Below are 12,704 nucleotides of genomic sequence, written 5' to 3'. Positions count from 1 at the left end.
GGGGGGCCTGGTTTGCTTGTGGGAAGCAGCAGAGGGGACCAAAATCCGAGAGAAAGGGGAACAAACGCCATTGCCCCTCTCTGACCCTGCCCCAACATATAGCATCACAACCCAGCAACTTGGGTCGCCCCGCCCTGGTGAACACCTAAGGCTCCGCCCCTCATACATAACAGGTGCAAACAGACTAAAACATTATGGCTCAAAGAGAAGAAGAAATCAAAGCCCCAGAGCCAATACTTTTAAGCAACCAAGAGATAGCCAACCTATCACATGCACAGTTCAAAACACTGGTGATCAGGATGTTCACAGAAGTGGTTGATTTTAGTCACAAATTAGAGGAACAAATGAAGGCTAAACGAAGTGAAATGAAGGGAAATGCACAGGAAACCAATAGTGATGGAAAGGAAACTGGGACTCAGATCAGTGGAGTGGACCAGAAGGAAGAAAAAAATGACCAAATAGAAAATAATGAAGAAACAAGAATTCAAAAAAATTAGGAGAGGCTTAGGAACCTCTGGGACATCTTTAAACATCCCAACATCCAAATTATAGGGGTATCAGAAAGGGAAGAGGAGGAGCAACAAGTGAAAAACTTATTTGAACAAATAATAAAGGAGAACTTCCCCAATCTAGCAAAGGAAACAGACTTCCAGGAAATCCAGGAAACTCAGAAAGTACCAAAGAAGTTAGACCCAAGAAGGAATGCACCAAGGCACATCATAATTACACTAACCAAGATTAAAGATAAGGAAGAAGCAGCAAGAGATAAGGGGACAGTCACCTACAAAGGAGTTCCCATCAGACTGTCAGCGGATTTCTCAAAAGAGACGTTACGGGCAAGAAGGGGCTGGAAAAAAGTATTCCAAGTCATGAAATCCAAAGACCTACAGCCAAGATTACTCTATCCAGCAAAGCTTTCATTTAGAATGGAAGGGCAGATAAAGTGCTTCTCAGATAAGGTCAAATTCAAGGAGTTCATCATCACCAAGCCCTTATTATATGAAATGCTAAAGGGACTTATCTAAGAAAAAGAAGATTAAAAAATATGAACAGTGAAAGAACAGCAAACTCACAGTTATTAACAACCACACCTAAAACAAAAGCAAACTAAGAGGACAGCTAGATCAGGAGCAGAACCATAGAAATGAAGATCACAAGGAGGGTTAGCAACAGGGGAGTGGGAGGAGGAGAAGCAGGGAGAAGGTACAGAGAATAAGTAGCATAGACAGTAAATAGAAAATAGATGAGGGGAGGGCAAGAATAGTAGGGGAAATATAGAATCTAAAGAACTTGTGACACATGGACATAAACTAAAGGGGGGGAATGTGAAGGGAAGGGGTATGCAGGGTGGAGGGGAATGAAGGAGGGGAATAGGACAACTGTAATAGCATAATAAAATATATTTTTTAAAAAACCTTTACAAGAATAAACTCAACATGGATTAAAGATAAATATTAGACTCAAAAACATAAAAATCCTGGAAGAACACATAGGCAGTAAAGTCTCAAACATGTCTCATAACAAATTTTTTTTGATATATTGTCTTGAGCAAGGGAAACAAAAGAAAAAAATACACAAATAGGACTATAAACTAAAAACCTTCTGCACAGCAAAGGAAACCATCAACAAAACGAAAAGACAACACACTGAATGGGAGAACATATTCACTGATACAAGTAATAACGAGTTAACTTCCAAAATTTATAAGGAACTCATAAAACTCAATGCCAAAAAACCCAAATAATCCAAGTAAAAAATGGGCAAAAGACATGAGTAAACACCTCTCCAAAGAGGATATACAGATGGCCAATAGACATACAAAAAGATGCTCAATGTCACTAATCATCAGAGTAATGCAAATTAAAACCACAACGAGGTATCACCACACACCTGTCAGAACGGTTATCAATAAATCAACAAACAAGTGCGGGCAAGGATGTGGAAAAAGGAAACCCAAGTGCATTGTTAGTACAAATGCAGACTGGGGCAGCCACTGTGAAAAGCAGTATGAAATGCCTCAAAAAATTTAAAACAGAACTGTCTTATGACCCAGCAATTGCCCTTCTGGGAATATACCCAAAGAAACCTGAAACACTAACTCAAAAGAATATATGCACCCCTAAGTTCACAGCAGCATTATTTACAATAGCCAAGATTTAGAAGCAGCCCAACTGTCCATCAATAGATGAGTGGATTAAAAAAAACTGTAGTACGGCTACGTACTGGAATACTACTCAGCCATTAAAAAGGAAGAAAATCTTACCTTTTGTGACAGCACGGACAGACCTGGAGAGTATTTTGCTAAGTGCAATAAGCCAGTTGGGGAAAAACAAGTACTATATGATTCCATTATGTGGAATATAATGAACAAACTAAAATAACAAAGTGGAGACAGACTCATAAATACAGAGAACAAAAGACTGAGATTTGTCAGAGAGGAGGAAGTTGGAGGCTGGGTAAGAAAAGTGAAGGGATTAAGCAAAGAAAAAAAATAGAAAGATTCATGGACAGACAACAGGTATGATGACTGCTAGAGGCAATGGGGGAGGAAGGGAGGTAGAAGTGAGAAAAGGGGGATAAATGGTGAAGGAAGGAGACTTGACTTAGGGTGGTGAACACACAATATAGTATACAGATGATGTGTTGTAAACTCTGTACCTGAAACCCATATAATTTTGTTAACCAATGTCACCCCAATAGGTTCAATAAAAAATTAATTAAAAAATAAAAGAAACTACCACTTGCCAAGTTTTGGTATATAGTCAAATAAGAATATCCACAATTATTTGGGGACGGGGGAAGCAATTAAAGCGTTCCTCCCTTTGTCAACTACAAATACCTAAGGCCATAGTTTCATCTGGTAACCAAAACCACATGATATGACCAATTGAACACAAAAGCAAATATGAGAATCTAGCTATCTTTCAGTAAATCATATATTATGATTTTCAAAACAACGTAAAAACAATGCTGCTCTTCACATAATTGTTTTGGAAAACAATTATTTTTTGTAAAAAGAACATGTTAACATGTGGTGAGTTTGTTTTTATTTTTAAATGAATGATTATTTTAAATATTTCTCAGTTTTAACTTCCAATTCAGTAAGTATCAATAGATGTAACTCGTATCCATAAAGCTCTTTGGTGTACTCAGTAATTTTTAAGAATGTAAATAAAACGATTCTAAGGCCAAAAATTTCAAGAAATGCTGATCTAAAGCATGCAAATTAAAGCAAAATTTCTATCAAATTTGCAAAGGTGAAGTAATAATGATGATAATAATAACATCGAATACCCATGACTATAAAGAGGTAGAGAAGCTGTCATTCTCATATACTTCCAAAGGTGAAACTGACAAAATAACTCTGAAAGGAAATTTGGCAACACACATTAAAATCCTTTTTTAAAAAATGCAAAAGCTTGGAATCAGCAATTCTGCTTCTAGGAATCTATTTGAAGGAAAAATTAAAGATATGACAGTAGTTATTTTACTTCAAGTAGTTACCTGAAGGCTGTAGAGCTACAACACTTGATAATGATATAAACTGGAAATGACTCAAATTAGAAAAGGTACTCAGTTGTCACAAATTATGTTCATACTAATTCATAATACATTACGAAATATTTTAAAACAGGTTACAAAACTATGTATAGCAAGAACCTAATTTTACATACTTGAAAAAATATACCAAGGTATTAATAAATAAGCATTAATAAGGTTTGGGGTGTTTATTAATTAACAAGTCATACATGGTTTAGTAATAGGTCAAAAAATATAAAGCTATATTAAGAGGTACCACTCCCATCTCCTTAAAAAAACATACCCTGTCCAGTTCCATCCTCCTGTGATAGCCAACGTTAACAGTTTGGTGGTGTATATCCATTCGCACTTCACCTATGCTCATACCTAACAGGTAAACATCTATCTATATACATAATCAACAGACATATCGATGTCCCTCATTTATTTGCTTTATTTATTTATTTTTTTAAAAATATGTTTATTGGTTTTAGGGGCAGAGGGGAGAGAGAGAAACACCAATTTCAGAAACACTGACTGGCTGCCTCCCATACATGCCCCAACTGGGGAGTGAACCTGCAATCTAGGTAGGTGCCCTGACCAGGAATCGAACCCCCAACCCTAAAGTGTACAGGATGACATCCCTTCCAAAAGGTTGCAGGTTTGATCCCTGGTGGGGACGTGTATGGGAAGCAACTAATCAATGTTTCTCTCTCACATCAATGTGTGTGTGTCTCTCCCCACCCCCTTCCTCTCTCTCTCAAATTAATTTTTTTTTTCAAAAAGAAAAGGAAGTCTGGGGCAAAAGGGCACATTTTGTTTTACTACACATATATGTCATGGTAAAACAGATAACTCACCTAAGTGGGGAAACAGATCAGTGTCCAACTGATGTTTCTGGGTGCACAGTTTCACCAGTCTCTGCAGTCGACTTATACAAGAGAAATGTGGAGAGAAGGCTGTGGCTTTCATAAGGACCCGGTCAGTCCTGGGCGGGTCCGCAACAGGAGCCCTACTTGATGGCAGGAGGGGCAGAGGCCTCTTGTGAGACAACTGCCTCGCTTGTGCTATAGTGTGTGTGGTGGGGGCCACTCCCTGCAGTGGTAGGCTGGTGTTCTGAGGCTGAGGTGACTTGCAGACTAAACCCTGCGGTGGCGCTGGAGGTTTTACAGAAGTGGACAAAGGTGACAGGTGGGAGTGCTGCTGTGGAGGCTGCTGCTGTGAAGGTGCAGGAGGGGGACTAAAGTGCTCTTGTCGGACTTTTAAAATCTCTGTCTCTCTCTGGCGCTGCCGATTCTGGGCCAGCTTGCTCTGCAACTTCTTTCTCACAGTTGCCCCTTTCTTTAGGTCATCATCTTCCTCGTTGAAAGCAAACGGGTCTTCCAACTCAGTTTCCAGGTAGTGGAGAGGGACTCTTGCCCCTGGTGGAGAGAGGGACATTCCATCCAGTCCATTGGGCACCTTCAAGGCCAATGTGGGCACCGTCAGGCTGAAGGCCATGGTATCCATCTGGTGCCTGACCTTTACCTCATCTATAGGATCATTCTTTTTCTTCCTCTCTTTTTTCGGGATAAAGCCAAGTACCTGCAAGTGGCTGTTGCAGTACCTTTAAAAACACAAACATAAATGGGAAAATGTTCATGATACATGTTAAGGAAAGCAGAATATAAAACTACACTTTGTAATATGTGAATCCTAATACGTTAAAAATGCATGACTAGAGTAACTCTTGACATTCATGAATTCCACATACGCAACTTCCACACTCTGAAGCAATCCTCAGGGTCCGGGCGGTTCCGCTGAAGCAAGAGTGTGAGCCAAACATGTGCACAGGCGGGCAGCCAGCAGGCGTTCAAACAGTGAGTGGCCGGCGCTCGCCTCTCAGACCGCTTCCCTGCTCTGGATTCGTACCAAACAAAGTTCTTCAGCAAGAATCACTTAAAATTCTCATACGGAGGAAAAATATTTATGTTCCAATGCCATTCAAGTACTTAGGGATTCATAAAGATCTTACGCCATCACCCTTAGGAACGTCAAGTGCCCACTGTATGTTCTACACACAGAGAACAGATTCATAAGGCTGTGGCCCACAAGGGAAAGGGCTCCAGCGACGCCCATTCTAAGAAGCTTACCAATAAACAGTAAAGAGTTTTTGTTGCTGTTTCCCACACACTTTCAAATTCACAAAAGGACAGTTTTTTTTAGTGGAGAAAAATGAAGGCTTTTTTTTTTTTTAACTTAGAACGGAGCCTTTCCTGCCCATTCACACGCAGGCAGCAGGAACCGGCAAAGGAGACCGCGGTGTGCTTCACCGGCCGCGCAGCAGCGGCTGACGCGCGTCCAGCTGCCCCGCCTCCCTCTCCACTCGCGGCGGGCGCAGCAGAGCAGGACTCCGAAGCAGCCAGCCGCCCCTGATAGAACATCGTCCGCCCCTGATAGAACATCGTCCACCGCAAGAACTAGAGCTGCTTACTTGGTTATGAACAGCACTCAGAATAAGAATGCAAATATGAACTTCTAGCCTAAAAGTTACCAGACAGGAGAGTAACTGCTAATGGGTCCTTTTGGGGGATGAAAACCTTGTAAATTTAGACTGCGGTCAGAGTTGCACAACCCTGTCAATATAATAAAAAATACTGAATTGTATATTTTAAATGGGTGAACTGTATGGGATATGAATTATAGCTTAATGAAACTTTTAAAAAATAAACACACAGATAAGAAATTTTCGTAAATATACACATACTACTAAAAATATGCAGTTATTTTATATAAAATAACCAATTTAATATAACCACTTATCTCTGAGAAACCAGAGTTACAGTAATGAGCCTTAGCTTAGAAAATGGACTTTACTTTTTAATTATACCAGTACTTCTACCAAATATATCACTATTCTACTTCAAAAAGCTGGAACCCTGTAAGTTAGCATTTATAATACACACCAGAGAAGTTAGGCACCAGCCATCAAGAAGCTTCTTCTAGCTGACCAACAACCCAATAATTCTGTCAATTAAAAGTCCTTGGAAAATTTTTTTTTCTAAAACAATACATAAACCATCTCAAATTCATAAGTGTCCAAGGAGTAAGTGCACCAACAATAATGAAAGTGGTTTTCTAAAGAATATTGATCTTAGCCCTGGTGGGTGTAGCTCAGTGGATTGAGTGCAGGCTTCAAACCAAAGGGTTGGTGGTTCGGTCCCCAGTCAGGGCACATGCCTGGGTTGTGGGCCAGGTCCCCAGTGAGAGCCACATGAGAGGCAACCACACTTTGACGTTTCCCTTCCTCTCTTCTTCCCTCCCTTCCCCGCTCTCTAAAAATAAATAAGTAAAATTTTTAAAATAAAAATAAAAACTAAAAAAAAGAACATTAATCTTTTCTACAGTAAGTCATGTAGTATAGTTACAATTATCAATATTTATACACAGGTTAAGACATATCACACAAATTAGACCTGGATTTCTTGAAGTAACATAAGACTACTACTGGCTTCTAAAATCTACTTTAATGTATTTCAAACACTCAAACAAACAAAAATATTAATACCAAATATATATGTGTATATTTTAATACCATTTGCATTCATATGTTTTGGGGCTAATTTTGAAAAAAAATATGTATATTAGCACTTATCAAGTATAGCTTTTCTTGACATAACAACACAAAAATCCTTTCCCTTATCTTGTCCTAAAATGGAAATTACTTAGTATATCTAAGTGAAAAATATATGCTTCACAAAATTAATATTTTGGACAATTCAGAGTGACTCTCACTTTACTTTCTGCTGTTAGATATAAGTTAATACTTGTTTCAGCTGAACTGAAAAAAAATCCAAGGTTGACAATTCCAACTGTGATAAACTAAAGACAAAATTATTGAGATGTGTTTATAATGGAGCTTGAAGTAAACATTTAATTCAAATTCTTCCATTCTTTAAATTTAAAAAGGGCAGGAGTAAGAAATTAACATTTTCAGTCTGCTACAACTAACTGGACAGATATGTTTACCCTAATACAGTGGTCCCATTCTCACCTGAGATTAAAGTTTTATTCCTTAGCTCACTAAGCAGCTGTTTCTGACTTTCGGGTACTCTAATTTGAAGCCTTAAATGCTCTTTAGAAATTCTAATGGAGTATTCCCAAATCACATTATACTATACTAATTTTTGTGGGATCTCTACCCACAAATTACTTATTTCACCCTAAAAGTGTAAAAATTGTTCAGTGTGACATATAAAATACATGATTCTTTTTCAAACATTTCACGTAGGTGACATTTGCACATGTATAGGAACAAGGATGATGCCGTCTAAGGTGCAAGTAAAAAGTTCACCCTTGTTCCTATACATAAGCAATATGTATGTATACATATATTCTGAGAGGTAAAAAGTTCAATTTTCTACCTAAAGCTAGCAAGTATTTGAAACTGTTGTATTTAATAAGCATGCTTCCCTCTGTAATAGCCTACAGCGATCGACATGGTTTCTGGAGAACTAACCAAAAAGATGTGAAAAAGGGATTATATGTGAAATACAGTGTAAATTTTCCTACAAATATGAGAGATGAACCACCAGCATACAACTTCTTTAAAAGCACCTCATTTTATTTTTTAAAAATTCAGCAAAGCCTAAATTCATAATTGTAGTGATAAAACCTACCATTACTATGAAAATAGTTTTTAACTCATAGTAAACCTACTCTATATGGAACTCTTTTTAATCATAAAAGGCAAAATTATAAAACAATGCCAAATACTGCTTTAGAAGTCTCAGAGAAAACAAATCTGAGTGATTCAAATAGCATTCTTCTGAATAATTATTTTTCAATTAAGGACATTGCTACCTTTCAAGTACAGATTTAAAAATTTCAAAATTATCATTAATTACAACACCTAAGTAGTTGCTACAATTTTTCTCATTTAGGCAGATGACAAAACTAAGTAGACAAGTCAGAAACACTTTATAAAGCTGCAAATTAAATACAGCAGTGCCAAGATGTCAAGCAACAACTTTGAGGGAAAAAAATTCTTTAAATAATTTTAAAATGTCTATTAAATCAATAAAAAATATGACACTCAAGCATACTTTTCAAATAATTCCCCAGATTTTCTACTCCATTTTTTTAAAAAAACTGCTATCTGTCATCCTTAGAAGCATTTTCAGAATTTTCTTAGATTACCCCAAGAGAGCATCATTTAAATTCACCACATCAAAAGAAAAATTCCCAGCCTTCTAACTGAATCAAAGATAGAATCCCATTATTAGCTCTTACCTACGATCCTCTGATTTGGGGATGGGGTTGGTGCAGCGTTGGCTGTTATACTTGGCCACATATTCACATTGCTTGAAGGGGGCAGTCTTGTCCTCCAGAACGTGTCTGATACAGAAAGCGTAGCCGTTGAGTCGCCGCTGCTTGCACAGTTTGGGGCTATACGAGCACAAGGGCTTATTGTCAACCTCAGAGAAGTGTATATGTTTCCCTTCATACATCACGTGACTCTATTCCTTGTGAACATCAGCTAAAAGACCACCACAAAAAAGAAACCCAAATGATAAATCAGAGAGTGTAAGGCAGATTTAAGCTAAGAATTTCACTGAGGGACTTCTAGCCCCACAGCCATACCTGATTTTAAATCTTCTGCACCATAGCAATGTTAAGAGAACCCCAAGGATACCACACTTTGGAATGCTGCAGAATCAAGATGACGCAGATTGTCTACAAAAATATCAAAAGGCCTAGTTAACAAAATTAAATAAGCAAAGCTTGCTCACCTTGGAAGTAAAATACCAGGATTCCACCCTTCTAATGGGATAGATTCTTCATTGTAATCCAACATCCAAATACTGAATTCAGATAATGAGGAATAAAATATTTAAGTTACCTTACCCCTCCAAATTGAACTAAGTAACTTCTCCTTTGGTTAAGTTCTGAAAATACCTTAAAAATTAGGGGTCTTCCACCAAACAAATATAAGGTGGCAGGACTTTTCATTTCATTACTGGCGCTGACAGGCTATACCTATTTTCAGAACCCAAATCTCTTTACAATGCCAACAGACCTCAAACTTCCTTCAGAAAGTCTACATTTTTTGTTAAGTTGGCAAATATTTGGCAATTTGTAACAAATGTTTCTATGAAATACAAAGAAAAGCCAATTGCTGTTTTTTAAAAAGTGATTTTCCCTTTAATCTTCCCCCTCTCTTATCCCACCCAAACTATAAACTTCTTGAGCCCAAAGACTCACACCCCACCATATTCCCACCATTCAGTTAGGGCTCTGCAACACAGGACACCCCCAGTCACACCACCAGGGGTGTCCGACCTTTTGGCATCTCTGGGCCGCGTTGGAAGAGTTGTCTTGGGCCACATATTAAAAACACAAACACTAAAGAAAACTGATTAGCAAAAAAACGGTTTTAAGTAAATTTACAATTTTATGTTGGGCCACATTACTTGCCACCCTGGGCCACATGTAGCCCGTGGGCCACAGGTTGGACACCCCTGTTTTGAAATACAATAATAATCATGGTTTATGAGTCTTTAAAGATTTAGTAAGAAAATGGAAGAAACAACACAATACTCATTACCTCTCTAAACACAAAAGATCCAGCAGTAGCATTTACATATTATAACACCACATAGTCTACAATGAAACTGAATCAACCTGGCTGGTGTAGCTCAATGGATTGATCACGAACCAAAGGATCACGATTCGGTTCCCAGTCAGGGCACATGCCTGGGTTGCAGGCCAGTTCCCAGCAGGGGATGCATGAGAGGCAATCATACATTGATATTTCTCTCCCTCTCTCCTTCCCTTCCCCTCTAAAGATAAATAAATAAAATCTTAAAAAAAAATTGAATCAACTAATTTGTCCACTCAGGGCTGTAGAGGGCTGATGTGATCTAACACTCTGTCCACACTCCAAAAGTCACCCACGTGTCTAACGGACAGCTGAGATACCAGCTACAGAAAAGCTCAGGGAGCACTCTCTCCTTTACAAAGCTGACTATGAAATTCCTTAACACCAGTGAGTGTGACAAGACACATCAATGTTGGAGGAGTCAGGAGATAGGTTTGCTCAAGTCCCAAATCTGGACCTGGTCACCCTGAACAAGTCATTTAACCCCAGTTTTCTCATCTGTAAAAGAGAGATAATGACAGTAGCTATGTTATTGCCAGGCTGCTCCACGGATCAAATAGTACAGAGCATGAACATACTAAGCACTGAGCAAGTGAAAATTATAATTCATGTTAATTCTTGTGACTACACTCCACCTGCCAGTGATACAAAATAGATAATTTGTATTACCCTTGAGAAGTATTTCACTTACTCTAACTGGAAAACGAAAACTCTGAAATAGTATCTTGGGTAATAGAAATCACATTTGGGTGTGGGGGCAAAGGGGAAGAATTGGGACAACTGTAATAGCATGAACAATAAAAAATTAATTAAAAAATAAAAATCACATTCATTACTGAGTAAACCTAATCATACCAACGTAAAACAAAAATAATGGCTTTACCCATTCACTTACTAGGGTGCAAGAAAAAGCTGGGACTAAAATTTTGGATCTGGCTGCTCTGAAGGTCTGGATCTACTCCAAAACCCATGCGGTTTCACTTTTACACTTTTTTGGCCTCTTCATCCACCTGGCACACACAAATCCTTCATGGATTAGTTTAAGTAAATCTATAACTCCAGGGGGAAAAAAAACCACACTGGATATAAGAGAAAAAAGTAATTTTCAGAGTCAGTTTGATTACCACTAGGAAAAAAAATGAGCCCATGTACCCACATATATATTTTATAAATCAAGAGAAATATCTAAGGTCAGGAATGGAGGGATGTGAAGGGCAGTGTTTACTTTTTACTTGGACATATTCCAGGGTACACAATTGTATCTGTCGATTGGTCTCCCCTTTCTTTTTAGTTTTACACATTTTTTCTCATTTGAATTGGCCAAAACTACTGGAACAATGTTAATAATAGCAACCATTCTTACTCCTAGCTTTAAATGAAACTGCTTTGAGTCAACGGTACAAAAACTGCTGACTTTTATCATAATGTATTTCCTGTTACGTTAAGTATTAATTCCTATTTTACTAAGAGTTGTTCTTTAGAAACAACTCAGAATGAATGATTAATTTTATCAAATTATTTTTTACCTTCTAAGGAGATGATCATTTTTCTCTTTTAAAATATGGTGTTCAGTATTTCCCGATCCTGAACTCTTACAGTTCTGGGATGAAAGCAACTTGGTCACTATGTGTTCTTCTTCTAATGCGCTGCTGGGCTATACTTCCTAATTTTTAAGATTTTTGTATTTTGAGAATGGGCTCATTTCCTGTTGGTGTGCTCTGCCAGAATTGGGTATCAATATAATATTTCAAAAAATAATTTAGAAAGTCTTTCTCTTTTCCTATGTTCTTGAACAAGTTACAAAGCGCCATGGTTTCTAAGGTCCTTAGAATGGTCCTACAAGTTGCCAGGGCTCAGTAGTGCTTTTGTGTAGCGAATCCAGTTTTCAACTCTATCTGCATACAATTTAGCAATGCGATCTCTTACATTTAATGTCCTAAATGTACGTGATTTATTCTCATATTCTGTGTATTCATTCACACACATATGTGGTGTTTGTGTTTTCTCCCTCTGTTCACGGCAGGTTCAGTAGGGGTTTTTGTTTCATATTTTTTTTACCAGTATCTTCTAAAACAAACAAACAACCAACCAAACCAAAATCTCTTGGATTTTTTAGTATCTCCATGTATGTTTTCTAATTCATTAATTTCTGCTTTTATCTTCAATAATTCTTTCTGCTGTCTATCCATTTATTACTTTTTTTTGTAACTTCTTGGGCTGACTTCTTCCATTTTCATTTTTTCTTACTTAGTAATTTATAAATTTTCCTGAGTACTGCTTTAGCCATATTCTATTGGTACGAGTACCCAGAATTTTGATTATCAGTATTTTCTAGCTTATTTGAATTTAATATTTTAATTTTTCCTTTGATTCAAGAGTTATTTAATTTTTTCAGATGGTAGAATTTTATGCTTTCCTTTGTTTTTAGTTCTAGATAAGAATAAGGAGCATAATCTGTATATATTTCTGCTTTCCGGATTGAATGAGATTTTCTTTAAGTCTCAGGTATTATTATCAGGGGCCTACTAGGTATTCTTGAAAAAAA

At 37.6% G+C, this 12,704-nt stretch overlaps 1 protein-coding gene across 4 annotated transcripts in view; it reads right to left on the bottom strand.

Annotated features, from left to right (window-relative positions):
* Positions 1-12,704, bottom strand: part of INO80D (INO80 complex subunit D) — a 64,965-nt gene that overhangs the window by 39,111 nt on the left and 13,150 nt on the right. For all 4 annotated transcript variants that reach the window (XM_037043514.1, XM_037043512.1, XM_037043516.1 and 1 more), the window contains exons 2-4: positions 9,142-9,234; positions 8,791-9,037; positions 4,380-5,125 (exon numbers count right to left, since the gene is read on the bottom strand). In XM_037043514.1, the coding sequence (XP_036899409.1) occupies positions 4,380-5,125; positions 8,791-9,008 (964 nt within the window). In that variant the 5' untranslated portion in view covers positions 9,009-9,037; positions 9,142-9,234. The remainder of the gene's footprint in view (positions 1-4,379; positions 5,126-8,790; positions 9,038-9,141; positions 9,235-12,704) is intronic.

The sequence above is a fragment of the Sturnira hondurensis genome, unplaced genomic scaffold (assembly GCF_014824575.4).
Source record: "Sturnira hondurensis isolate 20B ecotype Veracruz unplaced genomic scaffold, ASM1482457v3 Scaffold0004136, whole genome shotgun sequence".
Taxonomy (NCBI): Eukaryota; Metazoa; Chordata; class Mammalia; order Chiroptera; family Phyllostomidae; genus Sturnira; species Sturnira hondurensis.
This window is presented reverse-complemented; position numbering and strand designations above follow the sequence as displayed.